The sequence below is a fragment of the Candoia aspera genome, chromosome 2, assembly GCF_035149785.1.
Source record: "Candoia aspera isolate rCanAsp1 chromosome 2, rCanAsp1.hap2, whole genome shotgun sequence".
Taxonomy (NCBI): Eukaryota; Metazoa; Chordata; class Lepidosauria; order Squamata; family Boidae; genus Candoia; species Candoia aspera.
In genome coordinates, this window is record NC_086154.1 from 132,529,215 (window position 1) to 132,547,183 (window position 17,969).

The 17,969-nt window shown below is 44.5% G+C and overlaps 1 protein-coding gene across 4 annotated transcripts in view; it reads right to left on the reverse strand.

Annotated features, from left to right (window-relative positions):
* Positions 1-17,969, reverse strand: part of RBMS2 (RNA binding motif single stranded interacting protein 2) — a 72,155-nt gene that overhangs the window by 27,116 nt on the left and 27,070 nt on the right. For all 4 annotated transcript variants that reach the window (XM_063293651.1, XM_063293649.1, XM_063293650.1 and 1 more), the window contains exons 2-4: positions 6,702-6,895; positions 1,568-1,626; positions 609-700 (exon numbers count right to left, since the gene is read on the reverse strand). In XM_063293651.1, the coding sequence (XP_063149721.1) occupies positions 609-700; positions 1,568-1,626; positions 6,702-6,895 (345 nt within the window). The remainder of the gene's footprint in view (positions 1-608; positions 701-1,567; positions 1,627-6,701; positions 6,896-17,969) is intronic.

Consider the following 17,969-nt stretch of genomic DNA (forward strand, 5'->3'; position numbering starts at 1 on the left):
TTGCTTGTGTCAGAAAAAAATGAAGTTTTGATTTTGGGTTTTAATGATTAAATGGCTTGATTTGATAGAAATAACGTTACTAAGGTTTAACTAAGGGGAAGAGATTATACTTGTAAATGTATTCATATCTGTATTGGAGAAGGTCGGAAGTCACTTTCTGTTTCTGCTTTCTCTCTGTTCTGCACTTTTATAGCTTTTCTTTTTCCTTTAGACCTGTTCTCTATCTGTTCTATATTCTGTATTTGGTATTTTAATTATATTTGGAAAATTAATAAAATTCTTATTAAAAAAAAGAATTTACCACCGTGTCTACTTGCAGTGACCGTTCCCAGCACCAGCACTCCAACCACATGTTTCGGAGTGCCCTTGAAACACTGCAGCAGTGCTGGGGAATAAACTGCAGAAAAGCATCTCCCACTGTGCTGCTGCAGGGTGCAAGAGGCCAGGCTATAGGAAAGCTCTTGCCTGAACAGGGCAAAGTCACAAGGGATGTCTTGTTGGGGTAGCACTAGAGTTTTAGCTGTGGTGGTTGCAGTCTGGAAGATTCCTATTCTCCTTTGCTGAAGCAAGGAGTGCGCTCCCACGTAGGGCTGCAGCCAAAGGCTTACCTTGGCCATCTGGGCTTGGACCCCACTGGCCTTGAGTGCAGTCACGGCTTTCTGAGCTGCTGTGGGACTGTCAAAATCCACAAAGCCATAACCTGCAGGATCAAGGAGAGGACAGATAGGCTTGTTGACCTTGGAGGTCCCATTTCTATGCTTGTATAGGGAATCCTCCCTACAGCGCTCTACTTCTAGGTGAGTAGCAAAGAGACTCACCTCTGCAGCAGAGTAGAACACCTCCTGCCTCACCCACCTACTTTTCATTCTCTGCTGCACCACACCCTCTAGCACACCACAACCAGCAATCATTCTGAGGGGCAAGACTAATGTTATCTGGCGGGTTAGCAAGCATTGGCACGAAAGCAAGAGAGGAGGATCTGTCTCACCATTAGGTCATGCGTACTGCAAGGTTCCCCTCCTCTTCTTCCTCTTCCCCTCCTCCTCCAGTTGGTACTCTGAGAGGATGCTCCACCTTCCCTCCTCCCCAGCAATGTCTGGCATGACAGGAATGCAACTCCTCCCCCCACCAACCATCACCCTCATGCCAATAAACTATCCCCACCTCCAGACAGAGCCCATCCTCCTCAGGAAGCTTGGCCTGTCCCCCAGCCTTACATGGGTTTCAGCTTTAGAAACCACAAGCCCCAAACCTGTGAAAGAAAGAAAGAAAGAAAGGAAGGAAGGAAGGAAGGAAGGAAGGAAGGAAGGAAGGAAGGAAGGAAGGAAGGAAGGAAGGAAGGAAGGAAGGAACCCCCCTCTTCTGAGGGAGAAATTTTGTCCTCGGGCCACTGCAAGGGGGGTGGTGAGGATGCAGTGAGATGTGATAGCTCTGCACGCCCCCTTTCAGAAACCCTGAGCAAAACCCATGCCTGTCTCCAGGCTCTGATTCAAGCCCTCCTTCTCCCTCCAGGTACTACATGATATTCTCCATATGGGGCTGAGAGCAGAATCCGGGCTGAGCTCACCTTTGCATTTGTTGGTTGTTTTATCCAGAATGGCCTTGGTGGAGACAATTTTGCCGTATCTGTAAGTACAGAAAGGCATCAAGATAAGGGACAGAATTAGCACAGCTCTTATAGCAAGTTCAAGAAGTGGATCGACGTAGTCCTACTGATTGTCCTCCCTGGAACGCTTCTCCCTCATAGACTGTTCTCTGCCCCCACCCCCACCCCAAGAGGATCTGAAAATAAGGTTTTTCTCTACTCAGGAATTGGAGCTGCTCTCCAATTAATTGGAGGACAAGGAAGATCCGCCACAGGCCAGATGAGAATGCTTCGTGGGGGTCCTTGGTTCTCCATCCATATCCCACAGAAGAACTGTAAATGATTTATTTTTCACCGTGACAGCCAAGAAGCTAAAAGGGGCTAGAAAAGTTTATTCAGATTGGCGTAATGCCCTAGATAGCTCTGTTTTCAGATTTGTAAGCTGTGATATACCCTCCCTGTGATGGAACCCTTAGCCTGCTCAAAAAGGTGAATGAAAGAAATAAATTCCATAGTGGACATAACTGCACCTGGCATGGCCCTCATTTCGCGACTAGTGCAACTGTTCATGGGAAAAGACCCACAGGAGCCCCTGTTCAGAGAGAACCCTGATAACAAGTTGCTATTTTTCTCGGCAAAAAATGCTTGTGGGTCTCCCAGTGAATAGCCATATTTGAAACTGGAGAACATATGGCTGGCAGGTATCAGGGCAGCATGAGACAGTCCCTCAGTGCATGGCCAAGATGTGTCCCTATATGTTCATAGATATGGAGCAGCCTTGATAACTCTGCATCAAAGAGGTACCATTAATTAATTGCAGGCTCTTTGGATTTCAAAGGGACCAAGGCCCCAGACCTGACAGAAAATGAATGGCAAAGTGATGCTGGATTTCACATGGACCATTACAACAGAGCTGGGCGAGTTTGGTGGATGGAAGTCATACCCAATGGCTTTGTGGGGTTGGGGGGTGAGGGCTACAGAGGGGTCAGTGATACAACCTGGGAGGAGGCTGGCTATGCACCAGGGTGGAGCTAAGCTTCCATTTTTGAGTGGGAATTCTGTTTTTAAAGAATATAAATCCCATTCCACCCCTGGGTGCCTCCAAATGATAGGAAATCATGCTGCCCAAATTCAGTAATCATGCAGTCAGTATTTGGTAGCATGGTCAGACACAGGTTTGGGAGCCTCAAAAAGCACTTTGGAAAGCTGCATAGGCTGAGGTTGCCCATCCCTGCACTACAGATCATCCAAAGTTGGTGCATCCAACAATTTATATCCAACACAGTGGAATGTGACTTTTGTGAAATATGAGGTTCAGCTTAAAAAGGGGGGAAAGTGCACATTCCTAATTATAACTTACAAATAAATGTCAAACTCTGCAAGAAGTGCAGTTCCACACCGGATCTGAAATTCCAGTCTTGCACAATGCAGTCCCAGACGTACAGAATGCTGAGTCTGGGTGTATGTATCTATGTACCATAGATATATAGAAGAGCATGGATGTTGTCCTTACAGCAGTCTGTATTAAAACCTTGAAAGGTGAGAGCTGGGAACTCTAAAACAGCCAAGGCGCTGTTCCTCACAGCTGAGGTACCCACCAGTCCTTGAGCTGGCAGAAAACTATACCAGCATAACAGAAGCTGCCCCCAGTGGTGATCCCTATCCTGCCACAGGTATGATGCTGGTAAATGGTGTTGTTCTTATTGATGGGCATGCAGGGCACACAAAAAAACAGGGACTAATAAGCTTTCTCTTGACTTTGTTTCCTTCCCCTCCCACCAGGCACCACCAAGTGGTGGGAAAACACTTTCCTCAATGTGGGATAGGGATGAGGCAGAGGCAACTTTTGACAGAGAGCTAAATCAGTGAGTTGAACCACCTATCAAAACTTGCTTTGCTTTTGCACACGCGTTTTGTACAGGTGCCTTCAAAGGGAGCCCAAGTATCCACCGACTCAAGCTAATTTCAAACATGGGTTTACAGCGGTTCTAGCGGAGCACTAAACCTGTGTTCAAAAGCGGCCTGAAGAACAGCTCACGGGGAAAATTGCACTGTGAAGCAGCAGAGAGAGGACTGTCTTTCTGTCAGTCTGTCTCTCTCTCTCCTGCTTCACTATGAAGTCCACCCCACCCCTGCTGTTTAGGCTGAGGGAGATCACCAAGCCAGGGAACAGATCGCTGATAACAGGAGCACAGCCTCTCCTGCTGCTTAAACGGAAGGTTTTGGAAGAGAACGCCCAGGGATCAGAGGAGATGGAGTGTGCAATAGGAGCCTGGCCAATCCCGCCCCCTAGGGGTCACCTCACTGCAGCACTAGCCAAACAGCTGGTGAAGTGCATCAGAGAGCACCCCTGTAAAAACCACTGTGGCTCACTGATGGTCACCAGGGCATGTTCCTGCCACAGTTTCCCCATGCAAGTTGAAGAAAGGCCCCGAAAGGTGTAATGGTTATTTCAGCATCCTCTGAGTGGTTCTGGGGCCATTACAAACAGCCTTGGTGGTATAGTCATTTGCTAAGAATGATTCTAATAGCCCTTTTCTCTTATACCACTTCATTAACTTCCTGTCACCATCCTGAGAGTGAGGGCACAGCTCAACCATATGCATGCAATTCCTTGGGCCAGTCTTCCTTAGGACAGGATTTAGCCTTAAATTCCTCCAACCTATTACCAAAAGAAAAAAAACCACCCAAAAATCTGGTGCTAGTGCAAGCCCTGAATTAGTTTCCCTTTAAAAATAGCCAACCGACTCCTGCTCTCCTCCCCCTCCCCCAACTGCTGAGCCCTAGAGAGCCCATCCCAGCTGCCCTCTGACCCCACCCGCAATGCTTCCTGTTCACCCCGAGCAGGATTTCCTGCCCGGGGAAGGACAAGCCCAGGAAATCCGACTGGCGCCAAGAACAGCCGAGTCCTGGCGCCTCCCAGCCAGGACTCAAGGGAGTCCAGCTGCAGGGTTTCAGAGCGAGATGAATCATGCTGAATGCTGTGGTTGTGGTCAGATCTCCAATGCAGGGGGGGGGGGGCCCTCTTGCTTTGCAGATGTGGGAATTAAGGCCCAGTAGGAGGAGGGCACCACACATGGATGTTGCAAGATACGGGCAGACTCAGGAATGCAGTCCAGAATTCCCTGCCAATATTAGGCTTTGGACTTGTTCCCTTCCCTCCCCTTCCGTTCTCCCCAAGCTCCCTGCTGTTTGCAGTTCTCACCCATGATCCCTTCTCTCACACTCAGCTGGGCAGATTCCTGCTATGAAGCAGGCGTGTTTGTCAAGTGTGGCTTTGGGGCCAGATCCAGCATTCCAGACTGGGGTGAGCTGAGGTAAATGAGGAACAGCCCCCTGCCCACCCACCCCTCCTGGCCTCCTAGCTTCAAGTAGTAGAGCCTCGCTCAGTCTCCTTCATGCAAGGCTTGGAGACAAAGCGTAGAGCAAACCGCGGCAGGCAATTAGGGAGCCACAGACTTCACTATGTCAATATGTTGCTGCAGGCAATGTGTACGTGACTGCTCTCTACTTAGCCCCCTTCGACCTTCTTTTCCCCTGGAAGTCGCTTTCAGAACTCTTTAGCTGGGAATCAGCCACCTTCCCATCACTCTTTAGATAACTTGGAAAATCAGGGAGATACCGAAGTAACACTTCTGATCAATCAAGACTTGAGTATTGGGCTGAGTTTCTGGATGACATGGGTTTCAACATGGAAACCAGAGCAGTAAGATCTTAGGCTCCTGACATCCTTAAAACAAGGACGGTGAATCACTGATTTCCACAAGGGTCCAAGAATCAGGTGATCCACAGCACTAGCAGCATTCCAAACCTGATCAACTTCCTACAAATAATGACCCTCCTGTTCAAGCTGCTCTTCAGTTCAGGGTACTGTACAACCCAGAGCAGAAGGGCTGGATTCAGACCTGATGTTGCCAACTTCCCATCCTTACCCTGAAGGACATTGTCTTTCACCAAAGAGATGCAAAGAGGTGGGAGGAGCTTACATTCAGCCTTGTTTCTTGACTTCTCATCCAGAATATCCTAAATGGGCCAGGTAGAAGAATGCCAAGCTATCACCCATAAACTTTCGGGCTTGGCTCCAGTTTAAGTTGTGGAATGAGGAAAAGGAAGGAAAGGGGGTTAAGAATGACAGTGGGAGATAGGAGAATAGGGCAAAGGAATGAAAATTCCTCAGGGGATCTGTCTATCCCATTGTGGAAAGAGTCCCTAAATTCCTCCAACCTGTAAGCAAACCTGATCAAGACCTGACCTGCCCTGGTTTGTTGGAGATCCGTCTTCCGTACTGATTTGACTGATCATCCCCACAATAGCTGGGTGGTCACTGAATCCCCAACTGAGAGTTCTAGATGGTTAAAGGCTTAAACTACTCCTCCGGTTTTGGTGACATGGCTAAATCTCTTTCTGCTTTCTCTCAAGTCTTTCCTCACGGCCCATGAAGTCCTTCAGTCATCAACTTGGATAGTCTCATGGCCTTAGCATAGGAACATGATCTGAAAATGGCTTACTGCCTATGTTTCTTCATAAATTTTGCAGGGCTTGTGGCAACATCACTTCAGCCTATCTACCTTAGCAGGAAGAAGGAACATACCCTCTCCAAGCCTTTCCCCAATTTTGCCCAACCATGATACAATAATGCACAAACCATGCCACTTGCACCCAAACATATACAAACATATTTTCTGCTATATCCCATACAACTGCCTTCATGTTGCCCCCATGAATGAGAGGCTTAATTCATCCTTAGCTGTACTGGTGTTACAGAACTATGTTCTCCATTTTTCCAACCCTATCCAAGGGCAGCCTCATGGGGCTTGTTAGGATTTGTCACCTGGAGGAAGTCAGGGACTGCAGTGGCTTGAAAGAGAGGCCATAGAGGCAGAAGAGGGATCAGCAATGGGGACATGCATTCCATGACAGTATCGTTTTTTGCTGAATTCAGGAAGGGTGGAGAGTGCTCAGTACTGGGGAAGGCCACTAAGATCAATTCCCACTGGAAACAGAGTACTGCAGACCAAGGTTTAGATGGCAAGCATACAACATTTGGCCCCTGGTTCATTTGCCTCCCCCCATATGACTGACCCCCTATGATGTTTCTTGGATCATAGCAACTTACGGTTGGCAGAGTTTGACAAGATCCTGATCGGTGGTACCAGGATGCAGGCCCCGGATATACAAATTTGTTTTGCTCAGCTGGTCCCCGCCACCTCCGCCACCACCTGGCCCGCTGCTGCTGCTGCTGCTACTGTTGTTGTTGCAGCTGCCACTGGGGCTTGGGGGTGCCATCTGCTGGGCCACTGAGACATAAGGCTGCATGGCAAGGAGAGAGAATGCATTAAGTGGCTGCAGGGACAGGCAAGGCAAAGACAGCTAGTAAGACAAGACTCCATTGCAGATGACAGAAACACAGTGAGGTATGTGGAATTCCCATTGCACTCGGTCTAATCTTGCTTTCAGTTCTTCATAAATGGACAACTCTGACCTCTAATCACTGTGCGCATAAAGGAGCTATAAGTTACATGTATAGAATGCCTTGCTGAAAAGGTTCAAAGGTGGAAGACAGAAGAATGCTCTTGTCTCCTTTTGGTACAAAGGCCCCAGTTAATTTACCCACACTGGGTCTGCATCAAAGGGAGAGACCCTTGGGACAAAGGTTCCTTCCCCGCTTCTGCTTCCTAGACATGGAAGCATTTACAAGTTAAGTAAAACAAAAACATACATTTGTGAGATCAGAATGGGTCAGAGGAGATTTGCTTCAGGGAGTTTCAAGCTCCTTCCCCCTCTCAGGGCTAGAATCCCCTCACACCACCCATCCTGACCCAAAGCGGTCCCTGGCCAATTGCCTTTAGTCCCCGGATGGGGAGAAGTAAGGAGGTTTCCTCATCCAGGATGATCAGAAGTTCCACCCTCCCGATGGATCTGAACCCCTGAATGTAACAAAGGCCCCCAAACACTGCCACCATCAGAGAGGATAGTATAAAAGGAAGGGGGAAAAAAACAGCCTAGCTATCATTGGTCAAGACACCTTTGATGTCATAATCATACAGTCAGCAAGTAAATTTGGTTAGAACATTCTCAGCTTGGGCTCTTTTTACAGACGATCCCTGTCTCTGTGCAACAAATATAGAGCCCTTGCTCATATGTTTCAGAAGAGCAAGGGGTCTTCCATCCAGAAAACATTTTTCAGTATCCAAACAGCAATTCTGCTGCAGAACTGTAGTTTTCTAACTAGTGTATTCACTCTTATTGGTGACTATAATTGCCCCATTGAATACTGTTGCCTTAATATCTTTCTTTCTTTTAATCCGTTCAGTCGTGTCCAATTCTTGGAAACTGCCTGGACAAGTCCCTGCAGTTTTCATGGCAAGGGTTTTCAGAAGTGGCTTGCCATTGCCTCCTTTCTAGGGCTGAGAGAGAGTGACTGGCCCAAGGTCACGCAGCTGGCTTCGTGCCTAAGGCGGGACTAGAACTCACGGTCTCCCGGTTTCTAGCCTGATGCCTTTAACCACTACACCAAACTGGCTCTCGCTTTAATATAGTGAGCACATATTGGCTTGCACTAAATCATAATGAGCTCTATTTAGATTTGACTTAGTGTGATGTAGAAACCCAGCAATTTTGGTTTGTAAACCATAGTTTCTGGCTTCACATCTTATGCAAATCCAGCCAATTGTGATTCAGTACACCAGGTTTAAACCAACTATGGTTTAGTGCAAGCTGTGAACTCCATTGGTGGGTGACGTTCAATATTATCTATAATGCCAAAGGATGCAGTTTCTCCCCTAGATCATATTGTTTAAGTGACCATCTCTACAGTTTTAGGAAGCAAGCACTCTCGTGCACCATTCTGCTGGCACTAAACTGGGAGTTATTACAAATAAATTTAACAGTAATTTACTCTGCCAGGTAATCCTGGGAATTTGTAGTTCTAAGAAAGAGGACTAAGGGTCTCTTAACAAAATTCTCAGCACATCAGACCGCAGTTTCCAGGACTGGGGGTGGGGGGGATTGTAACAGTATAAATCCAATATACATTTGGAGTGAAAATATGTCCTTGTGTCTTTTAAGATAAAAAAAAACTGGAAAATCTCTTGTAGACCTAAAAAATGCAAAAAAAAAATTAATATTCATATCTGAAGTGGCCACCTGGCCAGTACAGAGGGGAAAAAAAGATTTTGCATCTCCCTAGGCATCTAGCAGTGTTAGCTACAGAAGTCAGGTGGTTATGCTTTTCACAGTATAGGTGTTACCACCCACTAACATCTGCAAATCAGACTGATTTTAAAGGCCCAGAAGCAGAGGTCGATGCACTCATTGCAACCACTTTCCTATTCTTATATATTTCAGTTTACTTTTTTCATAGATGAAGAACGAGCCAGTATCAGTGCTATGACTTTGCCAAGTTAACTTGCCAGTCCACATGATCTCTTGGTCTTCTTTCTAAGATCCCTGTATCCCATTCCTCAAGCACTTTTTTCAAGATCCTGTGATTGTGGGAAGCAGAGGAGGAGGTGCGAAGGGAAGAAGGTGGAGCACTTCCAAGTTATTTCTCTGCTCCAGGGCATGTGCAGGACTAGACCAGATGAACATATGTTTGGCTGCGCATGAGGAGGCTGTGTTCCCAACCTTCCCTTGTAAAGTGCTGCTGAAGCCACTGAGTCTGCCCTACCCACAGGGACACTCGGGGTGGAGTATTTCTATTGCAAAACTGCTCTGCTATTCAGCAGGCCTGGCTCAAATCTCAAGAGAGGCCATAGGCTGGGATCAGAAGCAGTTTTAAGTAAGACAAGCAGAATCAGAGTGGACACAAAACTCAGAAGTAGGCCAGCAAATGTCCTGCTCCACATGAGAAAAAAAAAAAGCAGCACACTTTTGCTTTCTTATTTAATTTCTCTACAACAGGTACCACACCTTGATTACATGGCTATAAATCTACTAACCAGGACTGGAGTGCCTACTTAATTCATAACCATCCACTGAACCATCCACTCCGTGAACATAGTACAAGAACGACAACTTCAAATTCCTGATTAAAACCATGGTTTAAAACAAAGTTTGAGTTCAATAAATTAATGAGCAGTAGCAGCTTTATTATTAGAGTCCACAACCAAAATTAAATATAATTTCAAAATGGGATAGAGATGGACCATAATAAAATAAAACAAAATAGACCATTAAGGAATACAGAGCTAATTTGCTAAAATAAAACAACTATTAAATTATCAGCTAGTAAAAACAAAAGGAATAAAACATTAAAAAATAAAAGGAATTAAATACTTAAATTTTAATTCAATTGTGACTAAAAGTTTGAACTATTTCAGTGATAAGTCTAGTGTATCTAATTTAGATATCAATGAATGAATAAAAATTTGTTAACTATCACTGACTGTTACTTAGCACTGTAAAATACTAAGATTACAGCTTTAAAATTCTATCCTGAGAAGCCATAAGATTCTAAACAGGGAAAACTAAACTACTGCATGATAAATAAGAATGCACAAATTGACCGCTCTTGGAAATGATCTCTGAAGGGTCTGCTAGACAGGGGAAAATAAGACTGGCATCTGTTTTGCCATGACTGGTTGTTGAAAGAAGTTAATTTTTTTTAATGCCAATTTGAAAAAAAAGATCAGTATAGGAGGATGTGTGTTATTAATTCAATTTCCTCCAAGGAACATGGGTATAGACCATTTTACATGAATCCTTTCTGAAAGAGCTAAAAGTAAGGCACTTAGTCTGGTTAATGTAGACGTTTTTTTGAGTGTTGGGCACAAAATCTTGATAAAGTATTTGGCCACTATGAATGTTCCTTGTTGTTGTTGTTTATTCATTCAGTCGCTTCCGACTCTTCGTGACTTCATGGACCAGCCCACGCCAGAGCTTCCTGTCGGTCGTCAACACCCCCAGTTCTCCCAGGGACGAGTCCGTCACCTCTAGAATATCATCCATCCACCTTGCCCTGGGTCGGCCCCTCTTCCTTTTGCCCTCCACTCTCTCTAGCATCAGCATCTTCTCCAGGGTGTCCTGGCTTCTCATTATGTGGCCAAAGTATTTCAGTTTGGCCTTTAATATCATTCCCTCAAGTCAGCAGTCTGGCTTTATTTCCTGGAGGATGGACTGGTTTGATCTTCTTGCAGTCCAAGGCACTCTCAGAATTTTCCTCCAACACCACAGTTCAAAAGCATCGATCTTCCTTCTCTCAGCCTTCCTTATGGTCCAGCTCTCGCAGCCATATGTTACTACGGGGAACACCATTGCTTTAACTATGCGGACCTTTGTTGTCAGTGTGATGTCTCTGCTCTTAACTATTTTATCGAGATTTGTCATTGCTCTTCTCCCAAGGATTAAGTGTCTTCTGATTTCCTGACTGCAGTCAGCATCTGCAGTAATCTTCGCACCTAGAAATACAAAGTCTTTCACTGCTTCTACATTTTCTCCCTCTATTTGCCAGTTACCAATCAAGCTGGTTGCCATAATCTTGGTTTTTTTGAGGTTTAGCTGCAAGCCAGCTTTTGTACTTTCTTCTTTCACCTTCATCATAAGGCTCCTCAGTTCCTCTTTGCTTTCAGCCATCAAAGTGGTATCATCTGCATATCTGAGATGGTTAATGTTTCTCCAGCAATTTTAACTCCAGCCTTGGATTCCTCAAGCCTAGCATGTCGCATGATGTGTTCTGCGTACAAGTTGAATAGGTAGGGTGAGAGTATACAGCCCTGCCGTACTCCTTTCCCAATCTTAAACCAGTCCGTTGTTCTGTGGTCTGTTCTTACTGTTGCTACTTGGTCGTTATACGGAGTCTTCAGGAGGCAGACAAGATGATTTGGTATCCCCATACCACTAAGAGCTTGCCACAATTTGTTCTGGTCCACACAGTCAAAGGCTTTAGAATAGTCAATAAAACAGAAATAGATGTTTTTCTGAAACTCCCTGGCTTTTTCCATTATCCAGTGGATATTGGCAATTTGGCCCCTAGTTCCTCTGCCTTTTCTAAACCCAGCTTGTACATCTGGCAATTCTCGCTCCATGAATTGCTGAAGTCTACCTTGCAGGATCTTGAGCATTACCTTACTGGCATGTGAAATGAGTGCCACTGTTCGATAGTTTGAACCTTCTTTAGTGTTTCCCTTTTTTGGTATGGGGATATAAGTTGATTTTTTCCAGTCTGATGGCCATTCTTGTGTTTTCCAAATTTGCTGGCATATAGCATGCATTACCTTGACAGCATCATCTTGCAAGATTTTGAACAGTTCAGCTGGGATGCCCTCGTCTCCTGCTGCCTTGTTATTAGCAATGCTTCTTAAGGCCCATTCAACCTCACTCTTCAGGATGTCTGGCTCTAGCTCACTGGCCACACCGTCAAAGCTATCCCCAATATTGTTATCCTTCCTATACAGGTCTTCTGTATCTTCTTGCCACCTTTTCTTGCCACCTTTTCTTGATCTCTTCTTCTTCTGTTAGGTCCTTGCCATCTTTGTTTTTGATCATACCCATTTTGGCCTGGAATTTACCTCCGATGTTTCTAATTTTCTGGAAGAGGTCTCTTGTCCTTCCTATTCTATTGTCTTCTTCCACTTCCACGCATTGCTTGTTTAAAAATAATTCCTTATCTCTTCTGGCTAACCTCTGGAATTTTGCATTTAATTTGGCATATCTCCCCCTATCACTCTTGCCTTTTGCTTTCCTTCTTTCTTGGGCTACTTCTAGTGTCTCAGCAGACAGCCATTTTGCCTTCTTGGTTTTCTCTTTCTTTGGGATGTCTTTTGTTGCCGCCTCCTGAACAAAGTTGCGAACTTCTGTCCAGAGTTCTTCTGGGACCCTATCTACTAAGTCCAGTCCCTTAAATCGATTCTTCACCTCCACTGCATATTCCTTAGGAATATTAGTGAGCTCATATCTAGCTGATCTGTGGGTCTTCCCTAATCTCTTTAGTCTGATCCTAAATTGTGCAAGAAGAAGTTCATGATCTGAACTATGGTCAGCTCCAGGTCTTGTTTTTACCGACTGTATAGATGTCCGCCACCTTTGGCTGCAAAGGATGTAGTCAATCTGATTTCGGTGTTGTCCATCTGGTGAAGTCCATGTATACAGCCATCTCTTAGGTTGTTGGAAGAGAGTGTCTGTTATGCAGAGTGAGTTGTCTTGGCAAAATCTATCAGCCTATGTCCTGCTGTGTTTTGTTCTCCCAGGCCATGCTTACCTGTAATTCCAGGTGTCATTTGACTGCCCACCTTAGCATTCCAGTCTCCCGTGATGAAAATAACATCTCTTTTAGGCGTGTTGTCCAGTAGGTGCTGCAGATCCTCATAGAACTGCTCTACCTCAGCTTCTTCAGCATCTGTGGTTGGGGCGTATATTTGGATCACTGTGATGTTAGATGGCTTGCCCTGAATTTGAATTGAGATCATTCTATCGTTTTTTGGATTGTATCCAAGCACTGCTTTAGCCACTTTACTATTAATTATGAAGGCTACTCCATTTCTTCTGTGGTCCTCTTGTCCACAGTAGTAGATCTGGTGGTCATTTGATGTGAAATCCTTTCAGCTTTGAGCTAGCTGCGTCATCACGTCTGGGGCTAGTTGAACTCATCCTCTGTTCCTCCCCAGTAGCATTTTGACCATCTTCCGACCTGGGGGTCTCATCTTCCGATGGTATACCGACATATCTCTGGTTGTACTGATTCATTTAGTTTTCAAGGCAAGAATACTGGGGTGGGTTGCCATTACCTTCCCCAGGGATCGCATTTAGTCTGACCTCTCTGTCATGACCTTCCTGCCTTGGGTGGCCCTTCACGGTTTAACTCATGGCATCATTGAGGTGCTCAAGCTCCAGCACCACGACAAGGTAACGATCCTTTGCTGAAGATGAATGTTCCTTAGCATGCCTAAATCACTAATCTTTGGAGTAGAGCTTGGGTTCTTTTGTAACTCTAGGTGAAAAATCTGCTGTTTTATTTCCATTAGACAGAGCTCTTTCATAGCCAGTTAAGACCAAATATTGCATGAAAATTTGCAAAGGCTTAGATCAGGCTTAATTTCTATTAGCCATAAGAGCATAAAGTTATCTTGGAGAGTCAAGACTAGCTTGAGCATAATGGACACATTTAATCAATAGTCTCACAGCATACAGAACTAGTAGTCAGTAATTAAGACAGAAAGAATAGACATCAATAGTTACATATGAATTTTCTGAGTCTACAATTAATATGTTCTGCGGTTCCATGGTTCATAGTAGTGGATTACCATAACAATTAAAATACATAGGCTTGAGATACACAGCTTTTATCCAATATGGAGTGCAATCCAACAACTTGAAAGGTTCACACTAGTACTTGTATCACAGCTAGAAAACTCCAGTTTTTTTGCCAGAGTTGATCATCTTTATTCCATTCATATAATATGCAGAGTATATTGTTCTTTTGTTTCTGAAAATTAAAAATCCTAGCCCCAGATCAGTAGAACAAGAGGCTTCTTCCTGATACTGCTAGCTGGCCTGCAATTAGGAAATTTAAGCGGCAACTGAATAAGATAGTTGAAATCATGATGGGGTAGGGGATGTAAGAGTGTATCAACCATCCCTCAACTTGACTGAGATATTAAGAGTCAAGTGTATTGAAGACCTGCTATAAGTTTGCTCTTTCCAAACATAGCCCCCATATTTCAGGGTTGTTGTAAGATGTAATCGTAGCATCAGGCCCATTTCCACTAACAATGGAGGAATAATCCTAATTATTGATCACATGGCAAAATTACCATAAACCACTCTCTCCATCGGTAATATTCAGAGTAAACTACAATTGCAGAGTTGTCATAAATAATTTCTTACAGCCCCCTCCAACCTGCTATGAGACTGTTTTTTAAGATGTTTCTAAACAATCTTACCCTTCTACTCCCAACAAAAGAAGACCTGGATCAGAAAGAGTGCAGCCTTTCTTTGTTGCTACTGTTAATTTTGGCTGGGCACATTGCTGTCTCATCTCACTTCTGTTGAAGCCTTGGAGGAGTTCTACTGATTTTTAAAAGCACTTCCAGGGGAAGGAACATGTAAAATATCCTCTCAGTGCTGATGAAGAAGAGGCTTATCCAGTCAGTCAGAGAAGGTCTAGCCAGCAACATTTTTTATTTGAAAAACTAGCCAATTTCTCTATGCTTTTAATCGTCTTTTAGGCAATACCCTTTCCTTGTCCAGCATGCCACCATTTCCAGTTCTTTAACCAGCTTTCACTGCTATCGTCTGGACAACTGCAGCCAGGTTACATACCCAGAGGAGTAGACAATCTGTGATCGACCCAGGAATCCCAGTCAACATGAACTAAACCTCCCAGCAGTCCAACCCAGCTAGTGATGAGGAGAGTTGCAATTCAGCAAATTTCTGCAAGTTCCCAATACATTTGGGAGACTGCAGGCATCTCTTTCCTGCTAGGTCTGCATGATGTCACATTCCTCTCATCCCCACCCCACAAGGGAGACAGCCTTAAATATCTTCAGCTGAACAGGTTTTGAAATATTTTTCCCCTTGTTCTGGCACTGTCCAAGGGCTGCCTCAAGGTGTACAAAACCTGTTAGGCTGAGGGAAGGCAGGGGACTGCAGAGACCTGAAACAGAGACAATAGAAACAGGACAGGGATTGCCAATGGGATACTCATTTCATGCTGGTTTAGTTTTTTGCTGACTCAAGAACGGGCAGAGAACATTTCCATTCAACCCCAAGGAAAGCCCCTGAAAGATGGTTACCTTGGTGTCTATTATATTGATTCCTAGACTGAAGGCTGATAGTGCAGTGTATGAATGTATTATTATTCAAACCCAGTTGAAGTTCTTTCAGTAAAGTAAATATTAACAGTTCTTACAATATTTAAAAAGAGAAGGAGAAAATCAGTAAAGCAATAAAAGCAATAAAATGTTATTAGTAAATAGACAGAAGCATAAACAATGTGCAAAACTTCCTATTCCAGTGCAGAATAGGCATTAAACTCAGACTGGGTACAAAATTATACATATTTTATATTTTTAGATAGATAGATAGATGATAGATGATAGATGATAGATAGATGATAGATAGATAGATAGATAGATAGATAGATAGATAGATAGAGCGCCCACGCGCATGTGTGTGTGTGTAAGATTTAGGGACCTAACCCAGAAGATCCGGCCTGCAGCCACAGAAAAGCTTGCTTTATTCCAAAAGCAAAATACCTTCAGAAGAGTCTCACATAAATCCAGGTTCCTCTGAGGGAAGGAGGAGGCAATTCATGCCTTTTCCCACTAGAGAGAAAACCTTCAACTCTGTTAGGAAACGTTCGCCTGCACCATACGCTGCCATTAAAAAAACCACCTTACTTTCAGATGTGCTGTAACAGCTGGCTGGTAATTCTGAAAGGTGCCCCCTCCACCACTCATCTTGAAGGCTTCAGTGTGGGAAAAGCCCAGTGACTGGATTAAAATGGAACCAATGCTTTTCTATGGGAAACCCTGCCACTTGCTGATAGGAGGCCAACGGGAGCTTTATGAACTCTCCAGATGAAGCCCCGTCGAATGAAAGGTACAGCCAATACTTCCTCTTTCTGTCTTTCAGGCTCGTAGTTTTGACAGGGTCTCCCTTGTGCCAATCCATATTTTCAAAGGACAGAATGGGAAGCTGCATCAGTATAAATGAAAATCCGCAAGGTCGCCCATTTTACCAAACGCCACAACTATACCACACGTGCACCAGGCTTGGTCAGGTCTATGGTTAGCATTTTGATCAGCCCCTAGCATGACACCCTACCATTCCTCAAAGGAGGGTAAATTCCCCTTCTCAGCCACGTAGGTCCATCTCACCTGAACAGTCCTTAAATGGCCAGCCTTGATGAAGCAGCTGCCAGTTCTTGATCTCCAAACTAAGGCATTTATAATGGGTTCATTATTATCTTCGCCCTGGGTAAATTAGGGCATTTATTAGGGCAATAACCTTGCAAAGCCTGGAGAAGCCCACCATTATATCATAGCCTTAGTGTCCTAAGCTAATACAAGCACCCCCTTTTCAGGAAGGACGGACAGACCGACAGTAGCTGCTAAGAGGGAGTGCTCTACACAGCTTTAGCTAGAGAGATCTGGGAGGGCCAACTTGACAGGGTCACTAACTAGCTGGACACATTCCTAGGGCAGTCATCTGTTGTTCAAATTCTTGGCCTACTCTCTACCTAGCCCTCAAGATTGTTAAGAACACTTTATATTCAAGATCTGTACCCTAAGGACTTGCAAGCAAAGAATATGAGATACACGTTTTTTTATGGCAAAGGAAAGAATTTCTCAAAAAGCTGTAAACACACCTAATGGAATATTCTCCTTTGGCAACGTTTGCTGTTGGGCATTACAGGCATTCTTTTCATGTAACGTTTACTGCATTTTCCATGGATGCATGGATGCATGCATGAATAAACCTGGTGGGATGAAACTGAAGCATTGTTCCAAATGAACAAGTGAAGGCCTGCATTAACATGAGTACTTTGAGGAGTGGCGGCTCTAACATCAATCTATTTGCACAGTATATAAAGAAAGATGAATTCTAATGCCATGAAGAATGAAAGAAAAATTACAGGGCTCTCTTAGTGATGGCCCCACTCATAGTGGAATTTTCCACCTGATGGAGGCCTACAAGGCTGGTTCTCGTTCAGGGGGAAGATAAAAGATCATCTAACAGGAGAACTCTTAACAGGTGCCTTAGCCACACTGCGCACACATCTTCTTCCCAACAGAACTGACAGATGCATAGACCAGTGTTTCTCAACTTGGCAACTTTAAGACCTGTGGAATTCCAACATTCAGAATTCCCCAGCTAGGATGGCTGGCTGGCTGGCTGGCTGGCTGGGGAATTCTGGGAGTTGAAGTCCACACATCTTAATGCTGCCAAGGCTGAGAAACACTGGCATAGACAAATGAAATGCTAGCTCAGCTGTCTTGGCCCACTCCCTCCACATGCTGGCAGGGTGCCTATCCCAGCTTGCTTTGCGGCTTCCCTATTGTCTCCCCCTATAAGAAAGAGCCATTGTGGGATTCCTCTTCTAGCTTCGTATGGATGTATGAAATGAAAATACGCCGTGTATTTATTTTCCTAACAGTGGCTTTGAGAAAAGGGACTATTTGCCTTAGAGAAATGGAACCAATAAGTGTTTAAAAGAAAAAGCAACCCTACTCCCAAACAGATCAAACTCACCCACCACTCCAACTTCTGTCTACAGAAGTGTTAAAAGGACACAGATTCACACAGCTTATTAGCAAAGCACCATAACCCTGGCCTGTAAAAACTTGCACGGGTTTTTGTTTCCTGCGGACTGGTTCCAGGTCTTTCAGGACTCAAAACACCTCATTTTCCAGAAGGAAGATGGATTCTATCACTATTTCCTGCT